The sequence below is a fragment of the Rattus norvegicus genome, chromosome 20, assembly GCF_021556685.1.
Source record: "Rattus norvegicus strain SHRSP/BbbUtx chromosome 20, alternate assembly SHRSP_T2T, whole genome shotgun sequence".
Taxonomy (NCBI): domain Eukaryota; kingdom Metazoa; phylum Chordata; class Mammalia; order Rodentia; family Muridae; genus Rattus; species Rattus norvegicus.
In genome coordinates this window covers 2,888,470-2,902,702 of record NC_141553.1, presented here as the reverse complement: position 1 = coordinate 2,902,702, position 14,233 = coordinate 2,888,470, and the positions used below count along the sequence as shown (strand labels likewise).

At 52.6% G+C, this 14,233-nt stretch overlaps 1 protein-coding gene and 1 long non-coding RNA gene across 3 annotated transcripts; one reads left to right on the top strand and one right to left on the bottom strand.

Moving 5' to 3' along the window:
• The first annotated feature begins 65 nt into the window (after positions 1-65).
• Positions 66-9,073, top strand: Gnl1 (G protein nucleolar 1). The gene is given in 12 exon segments (NM_212500.3): positions 66-265; positions 612-777; positions 1,060-1,196; positions 1,309-1,460; positions 1,561-1,632; positions 2,909-3,116; positions 3,407-3,502; positions 3,827-4,021; positions 7,683-7,861; positions 7,942-8,104; positions 8,324-8,464; positions 8,729-9,073. Coding segments are annotated over 12 exon segments (1,824 nt in total). The 5' UTR covers positions 66-192; the 3' UTR covers positions 8,971-9,073.
• A 1,260-nt stretch (positions 9,074-10,333) lies between these two features.
• On the bottom strand, positions 10,334-14,233 carry LOC147998452 (uncharacterized). Of its 2 annotated transcripts, none has more exons than XR_015645381.1 (3): positions 14,049-14,233; positions 13,845-13,964; positions 10,334-10,527 (listed from the first exon to the last, which is right to left on the bottom strand). It is a non-coding gene; the product is annotated as an uncharacterized LOC147998452 (long non-coding RNA). The 2 variants fall into 2 exon arrangements; XR_015645380.1 differs by lacking the exon at positions 10,334-10,527 and adding an exon at positions 12,495-12,757.

The following is a 14,233-nucleotide window of genomic DNA, read 5'->3' as shown; positions in this document are numbered from 1 at the left end:
CGCACCGTGCACCCCGAAGCCGCGGGCTCTCACGTGCCGCTTGCATCCCTGCCGCCCTGCTCCCCGCCGCCCGCCGCTGACGTCACCGCGGCCCCGCCTCCCCAGGGCCCCGGGCCGCGGGCGGGGGCTGCCCGGGGGAGTCAGTTGCGGCGGCGGGGAGCTCGGCGGAGGGCGGACCGGGGCTCCGGGGCCATGCCGAGGAAGAAGCCCTTCAGCGTGAAGCAGAAGAAGAAGCAGCTGCAGGACAAGCGGGAGCGGAAGCGAGGTCAGGGAGGGGGCGGGGCCGCTGCGCAGCTCTGGAGGAGGGCTGTGCCGCCGCACCTCGGGCGGGGGGTGAGTGGGCTCTCGCGGTCCCGCGTGGGCTGCCACGGTGGGGGTTTCCCGCAGAGGCGGGACGAGGCGGTGGTGGAGGAGGGTGGGGGATGGGAAATCCTGCTGCTGCTACAGGGCGCTATGACGACCTCCAGGCCCATCGGGGAGGGGATTGGGGCGCGTGGTTGGAGCCTCTGCAGAAGTTGGGGCGACTGAAGAAGAGCTTGTCCTACCAGCTCGGGGGGCTTTAGGTACCCTAAGAACCGGTCTACACCGGCGTCACCGGCCCCTCCCCTCAGGGCTCCAAGATGGGCTTCGCTCCAGTTCCAACAGCCGCAGCGGGAGCCGGGAGCGGCGGGAGGAGCAGACCGACACGTCGGATGGGGAATCCGTGACCCATCACATCCGCAGGCTCAACCAGCAACCTTCTCAGGGCCTGGGGCCCAGAGGCTACGACCCCAACCGGTGAGCAAAGGAGAAGGGCGCTGGCCACGTTTCCCTGCCCTCACTCAGCCTTAGGGAAAGCTCCTGCTGAAGGCTTGGAAGTGGAGCTAGTGAGGCCGGAAGCGAAGGTGGTTCTTCCAGGATGGGCCACAATCTTGCCTTCCAAAGGGGCTGTCAAGAGTTTGCTAAAGGAGACCTGAACAACCAGGAAAGGACGCTTTACAAAGTTTTCTAGTCAGAAGAGGAGATGCACAAGGAGCCTGTGACAGGACTCCACTAGATGCGCGGTCCCTCTTCCCTTAGATACCGGCTGCATTTTGAACGGGACAGCCGGGAAGAGGTGGAGAGGAGAAAGAGAGCAGCCAGAGAGCAGGTGTTGCAGCCAGTCAGTGCTGAAATGCTGGAGTTGGATATCCAGGAAGTGTATCAGCCTGGCTCAGGTGAGTGAGGGCTATTTGTGTTTGCCATCAGCTTGGGGAACTCGCTGGCTGAAGAGAGGAGAGGCGAGGAGGGGTCCAAAAAAGTGCTCACATTTGTTCGGTCTTTCCCCAGTTCTGGACTTCCCCCGGCGACCTCCTTGGAGTTATGAGATGTCCAAGGAGCAACTAATGAGCCAAGAGGAGCGGAGCTTCCAGGAATACCTTGGGAAGATACATGGGGCATACACTTCGGAGAAACTCAGCTACTTTGAGCACAATTTGGAGGTGATGGCAGCGTGTTGATTGGAGTGGACACACTGTGATCTTAGTGTTCTGGTTCCAGCAGGAGGAGGGCTGAAGGCAGTCTCTCTTCTGATCTTTTCAGACATGGAGGCAGCTGTGGCGTGTGTTAGAGATGTCTGACATCGTCTTGCTCATTACGGACATCCGACATCCGGTGAGGACCCTGGAAAGATTTGCAGGGAGAGATTCTGTGGGAGTGTTGAAAGGCAGAAATCGGAAGACAGAGGGGTCCTCTCTTTAAACGTTTGTTTGGGCGGGGGGGAGGTGTGCAAGGCCCAGATCTGCAAGTTCTTGCCATCCCACTTGTAGAATGTATGCTTGGAATTGTGAAGCCACAGAGGTCAACCTTGGATGTGTTCCTCAGGCGATGGCACCTTGTATGGTGGGATGGGATCTCTTACTCATCAAATAACCCCAGGGATCCTCCTGGTACCATCCTTTCCTGGTGCTGGGGTTACAGCTGGATTCCTTTCTTTCTTCTTTTTACACCTCCTGCTAAAATCTTCAGTCAGAAAGTCATTTACTTTTCCCTTCTCTTTTTGCTTTGTTGCTCTGCCGAGGATGAAGCCCTGGGCCTTGCGTCTTGCATGTACTAGGCCTGAGCTCTTACCACTGAGCTGCACCCCCAGCCTGAGGAGCTGAGCATTTTACTCATCTCTGATCCTAGCCTGCCACTCCCCTGCTGGCCAGCTGACCCCGTTTCCCAGCCTACCAGATCTAGACCAATATAAAGTCCCAGTACAGAGCTCCAGGGAGTTCTGAGTCAACTGGGGGCTTCTTGGGCCCAGCCCAAAGGTGCCTTCCTTTCGTCTGTCACTTCTGTAGCCCAACATGATCGACACAGACCCCACCTGGGATACTAGGTTAGTGGGTAAGGTTTGTAGACTGCTGCCAGACAGCCCTGTGAATCCTGACCTCCTGATTTCACTTGTCCTCCAGTGGAGAAAGGGAGGTCTATGGGGGACATTTAGGTTGGGGAGATTTGAATTGCACATACAAGGGTTCCTGTGTACTTACACAGCCGTGGGCACATATAGTTGCAAGTGTTCATGTGTATGTTCTATGCACCGACACACACTCCTGTGCATGTAGTGGTGCATGTGTCTAGACTTACAGGGTTGTGGGCACATAGAAGCAGGTGTTACTTCTTACCCAGTCCCCATTCCTGTTCCCGACTGCCATCACCTCAGTGTGCTAGGTATTGTCATACTTCCCGTTCGTTTCTCTCACCATGACCTGCAGGAAGCCCCCTCAGACTTGCCCAGGTTATTACTAACACCTGCTTTGTCTTCCTTGCTCGGTGTGGCTGGGCTACTATTTTCACCACAGAATCTATTTCAGCCAGAGCTGTGCCTGGTGAGGGGGAGCTGGGGTCAGCAAACTCTGGGGTGGCTTCTTGTCACTTTGTTCTCTTACCAATTCTGTCACAGGTTGTGAACTTCCCACCAGCACTTTACGAGTATGTAACCGGAGAACTTGGGCTGGCTCTGGTGCTGGTCTTGAATAAGGTGGACCTGGCCCCGCCAGCTCTTGTGGTGGCCTGGAAGCATTATTTCCACCAGCACTACCCCCAGCTCCACATTGTCCTGTTCACCTCTTTCCCTCGGGACACTCGGACTCCACAGGAGCCTGGTAGTGGTGAGTGAGCTGTGGAGAGGGTGTCGGGGTGAGATGAGCAGTGGGATGTGTGTGTGTGTGTGTGTGTGTGTGTGTGTGTGTGTGTGTGTGTGGTGTGTGTGGTGTGTGTGGGGGAGAGAGAGGGAGAGAGAGGGGGGGGTGTGTGTGAGAGAGAAAGAGAGAGGGAGAGATGGAGGGAGAGAAGGAGAGAGAGAGAGGGGAGACAGAGAATTGGTTGGCAAGGGAACCTGGTTTGGGCCTGAGGGCCACAGGAGAGAGAAGAGAGGCACATCTTCACCCTCTCACCTCAGTCTTGAAGAAGAGTCGGAGACGGGGCAGAGGATGGACTCGGGCGCTGGGGCCAGAGCAGTTGCTGAGAGCCTGTGAAGCCATCACTGTGGGGAAAGGTATGTAGTCCATGGAAGGGGCTTTTGGGAGGGGAAGCTCAAGGGCTCATTTCTGGATGTCCCTGTGGTATACATACTTAGGAATGTCGTAGGTTAAGTTGCCCCCTGATGGTGGGGAGGAGAGAGGCAGGAGTGGGTGTCTTGGATGCTCTGATGGAGAGACTTGTGACTCCAGAGTGGGGTCCTGTGAAAGCCGGGGAAACTCTGTTCTGCTGTAGTACACATTGGCACGCTGGGATTTTTGCATGCTGGTGACATCAGCTGTGCATTAATGGTCCATGGCCTGGGGCTGAGGGAAACCCTCCCATTTTCTTCTTCAAACAGTGGACTTGAGCAGTTGGCGAGAGAAGATTGCTAGGGACGTGGCCGGGGCCTCGTGGGGTAATGTCTCTGGTGAGGAAGAGGAGGAGGAGGACGGGCCAGCAGTACTGGTAGAGCAGCAGACTGACTCAGCGATGGAGCCCACGGGCCCCTCCAGGGAGCGCTACAAGGATGGGGTGGTGACCATCGGCTGTGTAGGTAAGGACACAACGGCCTGCCATAGTGGCCGCCGCAGGCTCTGTGTTTCATTATCTGTAGAGAAGGGGGCTAGGCCTGTCTGGGCTTAGGCTCTTCAAAGAACAGCCTTTGTCGTCGTTCTTGGAGAACAGAAGGGTGCCTGCTGCAGGGCAGCTAAGTTCTGTCTCGCGTTGGCTGTGCCGACTCTGCAAGTCGGTAAGCTGTCGAGTCACTTGAGAGTGAGGTTGCTGATGCACAGTCCTTGATGGAGTGAGCAGTGGCCTGCAGAGCCTCAATGCCTGGCGAGTCATGACAGTAGCGGCAGCAGCGACTGTAAACTTCCGCAGTGCCAAGGGCTCTGATTGACCCACAGATACCCAGGTCTCAGTTGTGGATACTGGTTCCTAGTCCAGGGGTCCTTAAGTCTCAGCAGGACAGCAGCACGTGTCAGCTTCCTCTGGGTTGGAGCCCTTTTCATTTCCAGTGTGGTCAGGAAGTATCTTGTTAAGAACTGTCACAAACTCAGTGGTAGTGTTGACTTTCAGTGCCAGCACTTGGAGCGGAGGCAGGAGAATCTCTGTGAGTTCAAGGCCAGAATGGTCTTCATTGGACTATGAGGTGTTCAATGACCCTTTCACAGGGGTCACGTGTCATTTTACATTAGGGGCTTACACTACAATTTATAATAGCAGCAAAACTACATTTACAGAGTAGCAACAAAACAATTGTATGGTTGGGGCCTCAGTATCAGTGCGAGGAAGGTTGAGGACCACTGCAGTACAGGAGACAACTGTGACGCCAGGTCTAAGACCCTTCCTTACCTTGTGTACAAGAGGTGAGAAGAGACCTTAGTAATTAGGATCTTAGATATTTGTGGGCTTCTATTTTGTTTTAGATTCTTTTCTGTGTGTTTTCCCTGCATGTATGTATGTCTCTGGTTCCTGCCGAGGACATAGAGAGCAGTAGATCCCCTGAAGTTGGGGTTGTGGACTGTTGCAAGCCACTGTGGGTCCTGGGAACAGACTTGGGGTCCTGCAAGGCCTGAGACTTCTCTTAACCCCGAGTCACCCCTCTGGCTCTGGCAGTTTGGATCTTAGTGGAATGACAGGATCTGGTTTCATTTAGAAGTCTGTTCTTTATGAGTGGAGTGAGTGGTGGGAGATGGACAGGAAGGGAAGACAGGACAGCCAAGAGCTGCTGAGAGGAATTGGGCATGGTGCTCACCCTGTATTTCCAGAGTTTGGGAGACCAAGGCCTGAAGGTTATGAGAGGTTAGCCTGGACTGTGTGGTGAATTCTAGGCCAGCTTGGGCTACAGGTTGTGACCCATCTCAGAAAAGAAAAACCAGTCCCCCCACCCCAAGAATTGTCAGAGGGAGGTGTTGGAGGTGTGGAGTGCTGGGACAGAAACATGATGTGAAGGTGGGGATTTCAGTTTAAGGGGCCACTGGGGAATATGCAGAGTGTTTAACGCCATGGGACAGGACAAAGTCAGTGAAGAGAAAGCTGAGGGCTGAGGCAGAGCAGCAGTTAGTCTGGGCAAAGGAGGAGAATGGGAACCAAGAAGAGTCTGGAAGCGAAGTGGACACAGTGCCTGAAGTCTCACACGTATGAAGTAGGGCTGACAGCTTCTGGAAGCCAGAGGAGGAGAGAGCTACGCAGAGAAAAGACACCATAAACAGCATGGCTCCAACTGGGTGGAGTGCAGGCAGAAGTTGCAGGGTGGCACTGACTTAGCCTGGATGCCCGTGAGGGTCTTGAGACCAGGGAGCAGGAGGGGCACTCACCAAGTTAGGATGAGGCTCTGTATTAGGAGATGGGCAGGTGCACCTCCTAGGAAAGTGCTGTGCTCATGTCTGGCCCAGTGCACTAGGATCTCCAAAGCCGCTGTGTGTTTGTGTCAAGTCTTTAGTCACTGGGACTGGAGAGATGGCTCAGGGATTAAGACCACTGGCTGCTCTTAGGGAAGACCTTGGTTCAAGTCCCAGCAACCACTGGTAGCTCATAGCTATCTGTGACTTCAGTTCCAGGGGATCTGACCTCACACAGACACATGCAGGTGAAACCACTAGTGCACATAATAAAACATAAATAAACTATGAGTGTTCAGTCACAAGTGAACTCAGGAGACGGTGACACACATAGCCAAGTCTTCAGGGTGGTGGGTTTGCTTTTGTTTTGTGTGAGGTTTCTGTTGTTTCTGAAACAGTTTCACCATGCAGTTTAGGCTGTCCTCAAACTCTGAGCTCTCCTTCTGCTTCAACTTTTGCTTTGAAGTGCTGGGAATACAGCCATGTGTCATCACACTGAGCTAGGAGTTTTACTCTGATGGCAGAAAAATATGCTTGTCTGAGGAGAGCTGTCTCCTCTGCCACCCCTGGAGAAGAGGTAGCCTGGTGTGCTGGGAAGGACTTGGCTAGCTTGTGCATCTTCTCTCAGGTGCTGTGTGAACAGCTGCATGCCAGAGGGCTGGGCTTTTGTCAGGTGGCTGAGGTGCAGGAAAGCCAGGACTAGGAGTTCAAGGGCAGTGTCTGGGACTTCCAGAGTGCTGGGTCCTGCACCTGGGGGTAGATCAGAGGAAAGGTAGAGGGCTGAGTGTTGCATAGTATCAGGCAGAGACACCACCACTAAGGCAGCCTATAAAAGAAGGTACCTCATCAGGAGCTTGTTTCCAGTTCCCGAGGAAGACTCCATGGCCATCATAGCGGGGAGCATGGCAGCAGGCACAGTAAGAGGGAGGGAGGAAGGGAGGGACAGACAGATGGACAGAGAGATAAGAGAGACAGATACAGAGATGGTGTCTAGTGTGGAATTTTGGGTCCTCAAAGCCTAACCCTAGTACATACCTTCTTCAAGAAGGCCATACCTTCTATTCCAGTGGTTCTCAACCTGTGGGCCGTGACCCCTTTGGGGGGGTCACATCAGATATCCTGCATATGAGATATTACAATATGTTTCATAACAGTAGCAAAAGTGCAGCTATGAAGTAGCAACAGAATAATTTTATGGTTGTGGGGAGGGTGTCACCACAACATAAGGAACTATATTAAAGGGTCATAGCATTAGGAAGGTTGAGAACCACTACCCTAGTCCATCCCAAAACATTCCTACCAGCTAAGGAGCAAGCATTCAAATATGTCAGCTATGGGGCCATTCTCATTCCAACCACCACAGTGTTACCATACTGGAGTCAGGGTGAACTGACTGGGATGAAGGGATAAGTAAGCCTGGAGGATGCATCTCAGGTCAAGGAGATGTGAGGCAGCAGTGTGGTCTGTGCATCAGTGAGTAGTTTAGGCTCTGAGGGCCTGAGTAGTGGACAGGAGGTCTGTGCAGGTGTCTTACTCGGACAGAAAGAAAGTGGCATAGCCATAAGAGGGGTGTTAGCCAGCAGGCATTTTCTTTGGACAGTCGGTGATGGATGGTTATTATGAGGTACAGATCTGGCATCTAGATAGCGACCAGTGTGGGTGGTAGGTTTCTGTCCTGTAAAATGCGGAACAGACCCTGCAGAGGCCAGGGAATGACCTGGGGCCACAACTGTAGGCAGGGAGACCAGAGCCTGTCTGGTGTGGCGGCTGTGGTGCTCCTTGAGTGCTGTTTTCCTGACAGACCCAACCACTACTCAGCTCCTCTGGCCCAGGGTAAGAGCTGTCCCATAGTTCCTTGTATTGCCTTCCTAGGTTTCCCCAATGTGGGGAAGTCCTCGCTGATCAACGGGCTGGTGGGGCGGAAGGTGGTGAGTGTCTCCAGAACGCCAGGCCATACCCGGTACTTTCAGACTTACTTTCTCACCCCGTCTGTGAAGCTCTGTGACTGTCCAGGCCTTATCTTCCCCTCTCTGCTGCCCAGACAGCTGCAGGTATGTAGTAGAGGGAGCTAGAGCAGGGTGGGGAGGACAGAGGGTGGACCTGCACAAGGTGCTGAGTGCTGTTTCTACAGGTTCTGGCTGGAATCTACCCCATTGCCCAGATCCAGGAGCCCTACACTTCCGTGGGCTACCTGGCCTCCAGAATCCCGGTGCAGGCCCTGCTGCACCTGCGCCACCCAGAGGCAGAGGACCCTTCAGCCGAGCATCCCTGGTGTGCCTGGGACGTCTGCGAAGGTGGGCTTCCTGGCTTCTCCTTTCGTCTCTCGCCTACTCTGTCCCCTCCGCCCAGAGTCTGGCCTCAAGGAAGGAGTTGCCTGTTTTGCCCCTAAGTTTCTTTACCACCATCAAGAACTCTTGCCTGGACTGTCTGGAACACTGGGAAGACTGGGTGTGGGGCTGACAGGACTGGAGCCTGGATTCGGGCGTCCCTTATTGTTATTCTTTTCTCTTTAGCCTGGGCAGAGAAACGTGGCTATAAAACGGCCAAGGCAGCTCGAAACGATGTGTACAGAGCAGCCAACAGCCTCCTTCGCCTGGCAGTGGATGGCCGTCTCAGCCTGTGTTTCCACCCTCCTGGCTATAGCGAACAGAGAGGTGAGAGCCCATGTGTTCTCCACAGTCCCTGCTGAGGGGCCAGCCTTGGGGTAGACCTCAAGGCCAGACAGAGGGTCACTCTGGGCAGTTCTGGTGATAGTTTACTATCTGCAAATGTGGGTGGCTGTGGCTTCAGCAAGGTGGCTGTGGGACTTGAAGACGCACATGAGAAGCTTGGTTGGCTCTGCAGATAGGTGGCCGTGAGGGGTGTGGGCCAGCACTTGAGCACTCCAGCTCTTGATCAGACGTTTGTTTGTTCCCCAGGCACCTGGGAGTCTCACGCAGAGACTGCAGAGCTGGTGCTGTCCCAGGGCAGGGTGGGGCCGGCAGGTGATGAAGAGGAGGAGGAAGAGGAGGAGCTGAGCAGCTCCTGTGAGGAGGAAGGAGAGGAGGACCGAGATGCAGATGAAGAGGGGGAAGGAGATGAAGACACCCCAACTTCAGATACTGGGTCCTGCCTAGCAGCCCGAAACCCATATGCCCTGCTAGGGGAGGGCGAGTGCTGAGCCTGCCGGGTTCCAAACGCCCTGGGGAGCTTTGATTCTGGGCTGAGCGGGAGGTGTCTTCCCTGTGCCACCCTGATTGTGAATAAAGATTGTCTGCTTTGTAGCCTTGTCCCCAGGTGGCCTGAGGTGAGAGCGGTTGGTGGGGCTGACCGCTGGGGGAGGCTTTTTGCCTTTTTTCTTCATTCTCTGGGAAGCAGAGCTCTCAGACTGCTGCCCACTCTCTCACTTAGCACTTTAGGAATCCCCATGGACAGAGGAAGTCTAAAGCAGGCTCACCTGCAATCAGCCCTCCTTTCCTGTTCTTCAAGAGTCCTGTTCCCTGTTGCTTGGCCTTGGTTTTACAAGCGCTTTGTGGGTGAAGGAGCCACGGAGGTGTGTTACCACGGACGCTATTTACAGGGACTTTCTAAATTCAGTGAACATTTACAAATCTGTCTGGGACTGTACTAAGTACAAAGTCCATTGTATGGTGCAGGAGCCAGGACTGGTCGTGACCTACAGCTCACGGAGCAGAGCACAGGCTGTGGGATTAAGATGGGCTTGTGAAGGTTCTCCAAAGCCTGGGGACCTGTGGCACAGAATGCTGGAACTTACTGGTACTGAAATGTAACTGTGACAAAAGCCTGTGGGAAAAGGTAATGAAGTGCGTGGAGTTCGGGCTTTTATTACAGCAAACAGCATTGCCTGTCAGCACTGCAGCTCTGTACCTAGGGCCAGGGAACTGGAAGGGATAGCTAGAGCAGACCGGTTCATGAACCCATCTGCCCTATATTGGGGATGGAGTTCAAACCATTTAGGGTCGGGTCCGCAAGTGGGCAGTTGGCTGGGGCCATCTTCAGGAGTTCTCAGTATAGAGGAGAAATGAGAGTCCCAGGCTGAATTCCCAGTGAAAAAGGAGGGGGAGCTGCAGCCTTGTCCAGTAGGGCAGCAGCGTGGACTGCAGGGCTGGGTTCCTCTGTAGAGGCATCTCCTAAAGGTCCTGGGGTCAGTAGCATGTTCTCGAGAGCCAGCACTGATCCACCAGCGGAGAGAAAGGAACCTCCGTTGAGAAGAGCCCGAGGCCCTTGGCCATGCATTCCTAAAACATTTACTCCCTTCGATGGCTCCAGCAAGGACAGGAGTCCTGTAACCTGCACTGTCCTACAGAGTCGGGACCATGGCATGTGAACATCATGAATGTTAGAAATGAGGAAAAGACACTACTAAGAAAAATCCAGTCTCTGATCTAGGGCTCTTTGGTCCCTGGATGCTCCTGTTTCCTGTCCTCTGTTGACTCTTGAGGTTCCCCATGGGCATTTGGGTGAGTTGGGTTGGAGTGGCGCTGACATGGGGAGCTGTAGTGAACTTGAGTGAGCTGAAGACCTCATCGGAACCAGTATATTTATTTCTAAAGATTGGATCTTACTGTGCAGTCCTGGACTTGCTGTGTAGACCAGGTTCTCTGAACTCACATGGATCTGGAGACAGCTCACTCCCAAACGACATAGTATAGGTGTCCCCAGTCACTGTCCATGCCTTGCTCATTTCATAGGAAAACAATACCAGGCAAAGAGCTGTCTGCGTGACAAACAGGGAGAAGAGAGGCCATGCACTCTGTCAGTGCTTGAGGGTGGAGAGAGACTGACATGGCAGTCTGTTCAGTATCCCTCCCATGCTCAGGTACCCTCCTCACTCCCCCTTGCTTGAGTTGTGTCCACCAATGGGTCCCTAGCTGTGGTGGCACAGAGCTCTGGCATGCAGCTAGCCAGTCTGGCAGAGTGACAGTCTCATCAATGCAAGAGCTTTGTTCAAACAGGCTCTCATTGTGGAGCAGGGAGATCTGAGCGGTCCAGGTGAGTTCAATTATTCAGCCTCAACCAATGATGGAACCAACAAAAGTTAGCTGACAACTATTTGCCAGAAGTTGTGGGACAAATTATATTATTTTTTTCCATAAAGTGTCTTATCTGCAGCACCGTAGAACAGCCAGCCCCCACTGCTGACAATGTAGTTATTCACATGTAACTAAAGTGAATAGTACTGGGGACACCCGGGACTCATTCAACCAGTGAACATTCTCTGAGTTATTAGTACCTGTCAATCACTGCTAATTGGTAAGAAGGATGAATAGCCCTTTGTGGAGCTCGTGGTTTATTCAGAGATGAAAGTAATAACTAGTTTTTTTTCTAAGTGTGGTAAATGCTGGGAGAAGAATGATAGAAGAGACACCAGGGTCCTGCTCAGGAGATGTTGACATGGCTGGACACTGTGGGCATGGAAGGGAGACAGAAGTGCACTCTGTCTCTGTCTAGATAAAGTCCTCACTGGACTCGGAGCTCACTGATTGGCTAAAATGGTTGGCCAATGAACTCCAGCTATCTTCCTAGCTGTTTCTCCTGAAGGAAGCTCTAGGGTTAACTAACCCAGCTGGCTCTTTAAGTGCTGGTGGTCTGAACTCAGGTCTGTAAGCCATCTCTACAGCTCTGGAAGCTGCATCTTTTAGCAGTTGGGCAAGGCTGAGAAAAATCAGCTCTTCTGGTGCTATGGGAGCCCTGATGGGGCAGCCGGTCTCCGAGAGTCTGACTAAACAGCCTAGAAGAGCAGAGAGGTTCACACAGGCCAAACTGAACCCTGGGAAAGAGGGGTTCCACAGATGCAGATCCAGGAAGTGCATTGTAGCTGAGGGAGGGGCCTTTTCTACCTTAAAGGAGGGTGGAGAGAAACAGTACATACAGAGTAGTACGAACAGTAAAGGTGGGCACTGAGGAAAATGGAGAACTCAGACGGTAGGTGGATGTGAGAGACAGCAGACGCCAGTGTACGCATCAGTGTTGAAGGTAAAGACCCGTCCCTGGGACAGTGAGTCCAGGAGGTAGGAGAGGTTGTAGAGGGTGTCCAGCCACATCAGTAAGATTTACTTGGTTTATGTGAGTACACTCTGTGTTTAGACACAGCAGAAGAGGGCATCATATCTCATTCCCATTACAGATGGCTGCAAGCCTGCAACAGAATGCAATCTTTCCTTTTGTGTCCCATTAGCAGGTCTTCATTGTCAACTAGACTGGATTTAGAACCAGCTGGGAGAGGCCCCTTTGGGTGGCCATGAGGGTGTTTCTAGACAGGATTAGGCACCAAGGAATACAGGTGGCTCCACTGGTCAGGTAGAGTCTCATGAGAAATCTAGCAGAACATGAGAGAACCCCTTCCTCTCTTTGTGACCAGGGCAGGAGCAGGCCAGTTCTTGCTGACCTGGACAGAAACTGGTTCCCCCTTTCTGTCTTGAAGATCTGACCACCCGTGTCTTCCCTCAGTGGCCTCTCTACAGGTATTTTTATTTATGTATTTTATGTATGTGAGTAAACTGTAGCTCTCGTCAGACACAGCAGAAAAGGGCATTGGATCCCAGTACTGATGGTTGAGCCTCCATGTGGATGCTTGGAATCAAACTGTGGAATTTCTGGAAGGGAAGTTAGTGGCCCTAACCACCGAGTCAGCTCTTCAGTCCCCACTTTGAGGATTCTTAAGAACTAGTCTATGAAGGTAGGCATGGTGGGACACACCTTTAATTCTAGCACTCTAGAGGCAGAGGCAGTTGAATCTGTGAAATTGAGGCCAGCCTGATCTTATAGAATGAGTCCCAGAATAACTAGGGCTGTTCAACAGAGAAACCCAGGGTGGAAACAAAACAAGAAACTAAGCCATAGAGCTAGGTGTGGTGGGGTACATCTTTAAATTCCAGCACTTGGAAGGTAGAGGCAGATCTCTGAGTTCCAGTTCAGCCAGAATTTCACTGTGAGACCCTGAGACCCTGTTGGAAAAAACCAAATTAAAAGTTTAACCTGTGACTAAGAGCAGAGAAATAACTGTCTGAAGACCACTGTGGTTGCAGCTTGGACACTTATTTGGAAGGGGTGGGTAGACTGAGGGTTTTGTAGCCATCCTAGGAGGAAACTGAACCAGAACCAGTGGCGGAAAGGCAGTTATGATAGATCAACAGGCTTGTGCGTCTGCCACCCTCTTTCTCTCTCTCTCTCTCTCTCTCTCTCTCTCTCTCTCTCTCTCTCTCCCTCCCTCCCTCCCTCCCTCCCTCCCTCCCTCCCTCCCTCCCTCCCTGTTGGTGGTGGGTGGTAGAGTAAGTGAACTGTGTAGGGAGTAGTATGTTTCTGATGTGGTGTATTCGTCAGGGTAATTTCTGGAGATGGTATATGCAAGTGCAGCTTGGGGACGAGGTGCTGGCTGGAGATACAGGGCACCATCAAGGGTGATGTGGGAGGAGAGGAATAGTTCATCTCCAGAGTGTAGTGTAAGCCAAGAAGTTGGCTAGGAAGAGAGAGGAGAATTTTCGGACACCTTACTTCCTGTCTGGGAATAGGAGTAAGCCAGTTAGAGAAAACCAGGAATGTGAAGGGGAGGGAGGAGAGAAAGCCCAGAGGAAGACCACAGATGTTGAAGGTGCTTGGGATGGGGGGCAGGGTCAGGGTGGCGTTGACCATTGTGGTGCAGTGGACCCATTGAAGAGGTGAGTTCAAAGGCCCTATATAGAGGAAAACTAGAGTATAATATAGTGGTCGGAGGTGCAGGCTTTGGAATAAGGATGTAATTGTCAAGAAATTTGCCATGGGATGGAGAGAAAGCTCAGCAATTTAGGAGCACTTGCTTCTCCCTTCCAGAGTTCCGAGCAGCCATGTCCAGCAGCTCACAACCACCTGTACTGGTGATGACGTTCAGATAGTTGTGCAACTACAGCTCAGCTATATGCTGAAGTATTTCTGCATCAGTAGGTAGTAATGAGTAACTGCAACAGCAGGAAAAAACATCTCTTTACCGAATTCCCCACCACTTGGAGCTCAAGATCCCCAGCAGCCTAGGGTAAAGAAAGGGTCGTCTGGCCGCACCTGCGACTCCGCACTGCCACCTGCTGGTGCAGCTGCGTCTTGGCGGCGCAGAGGAAATCCTGAGGTTGTCTTAGACTGGAGCAGGGCTGTGGTGCACTCCTTTAACCCCTGTTTTTCAGGCTGAAACAAGAGGATTGCTGTGAAATGGTAAGCTATCCTGGACTAAATAGCACGACCTTACCTCATAGAACAAATAAAAATTACCTTCGAGCTATTGCGTGGCTGCTGTTCTTAAACCGTTTTGCTTCGTTCTTCTCGTAGCAGATTTCAATGACTTCTAATTTAAACGTTAAAGCTGAACACAGGTGTTGCTCCCCCCCCCCCCCCCCACTTAGGTTCAAGTATTTGAAAGGTTGGTGTTGGTCGGGTAGCGGTTTTCTGGTACCTTT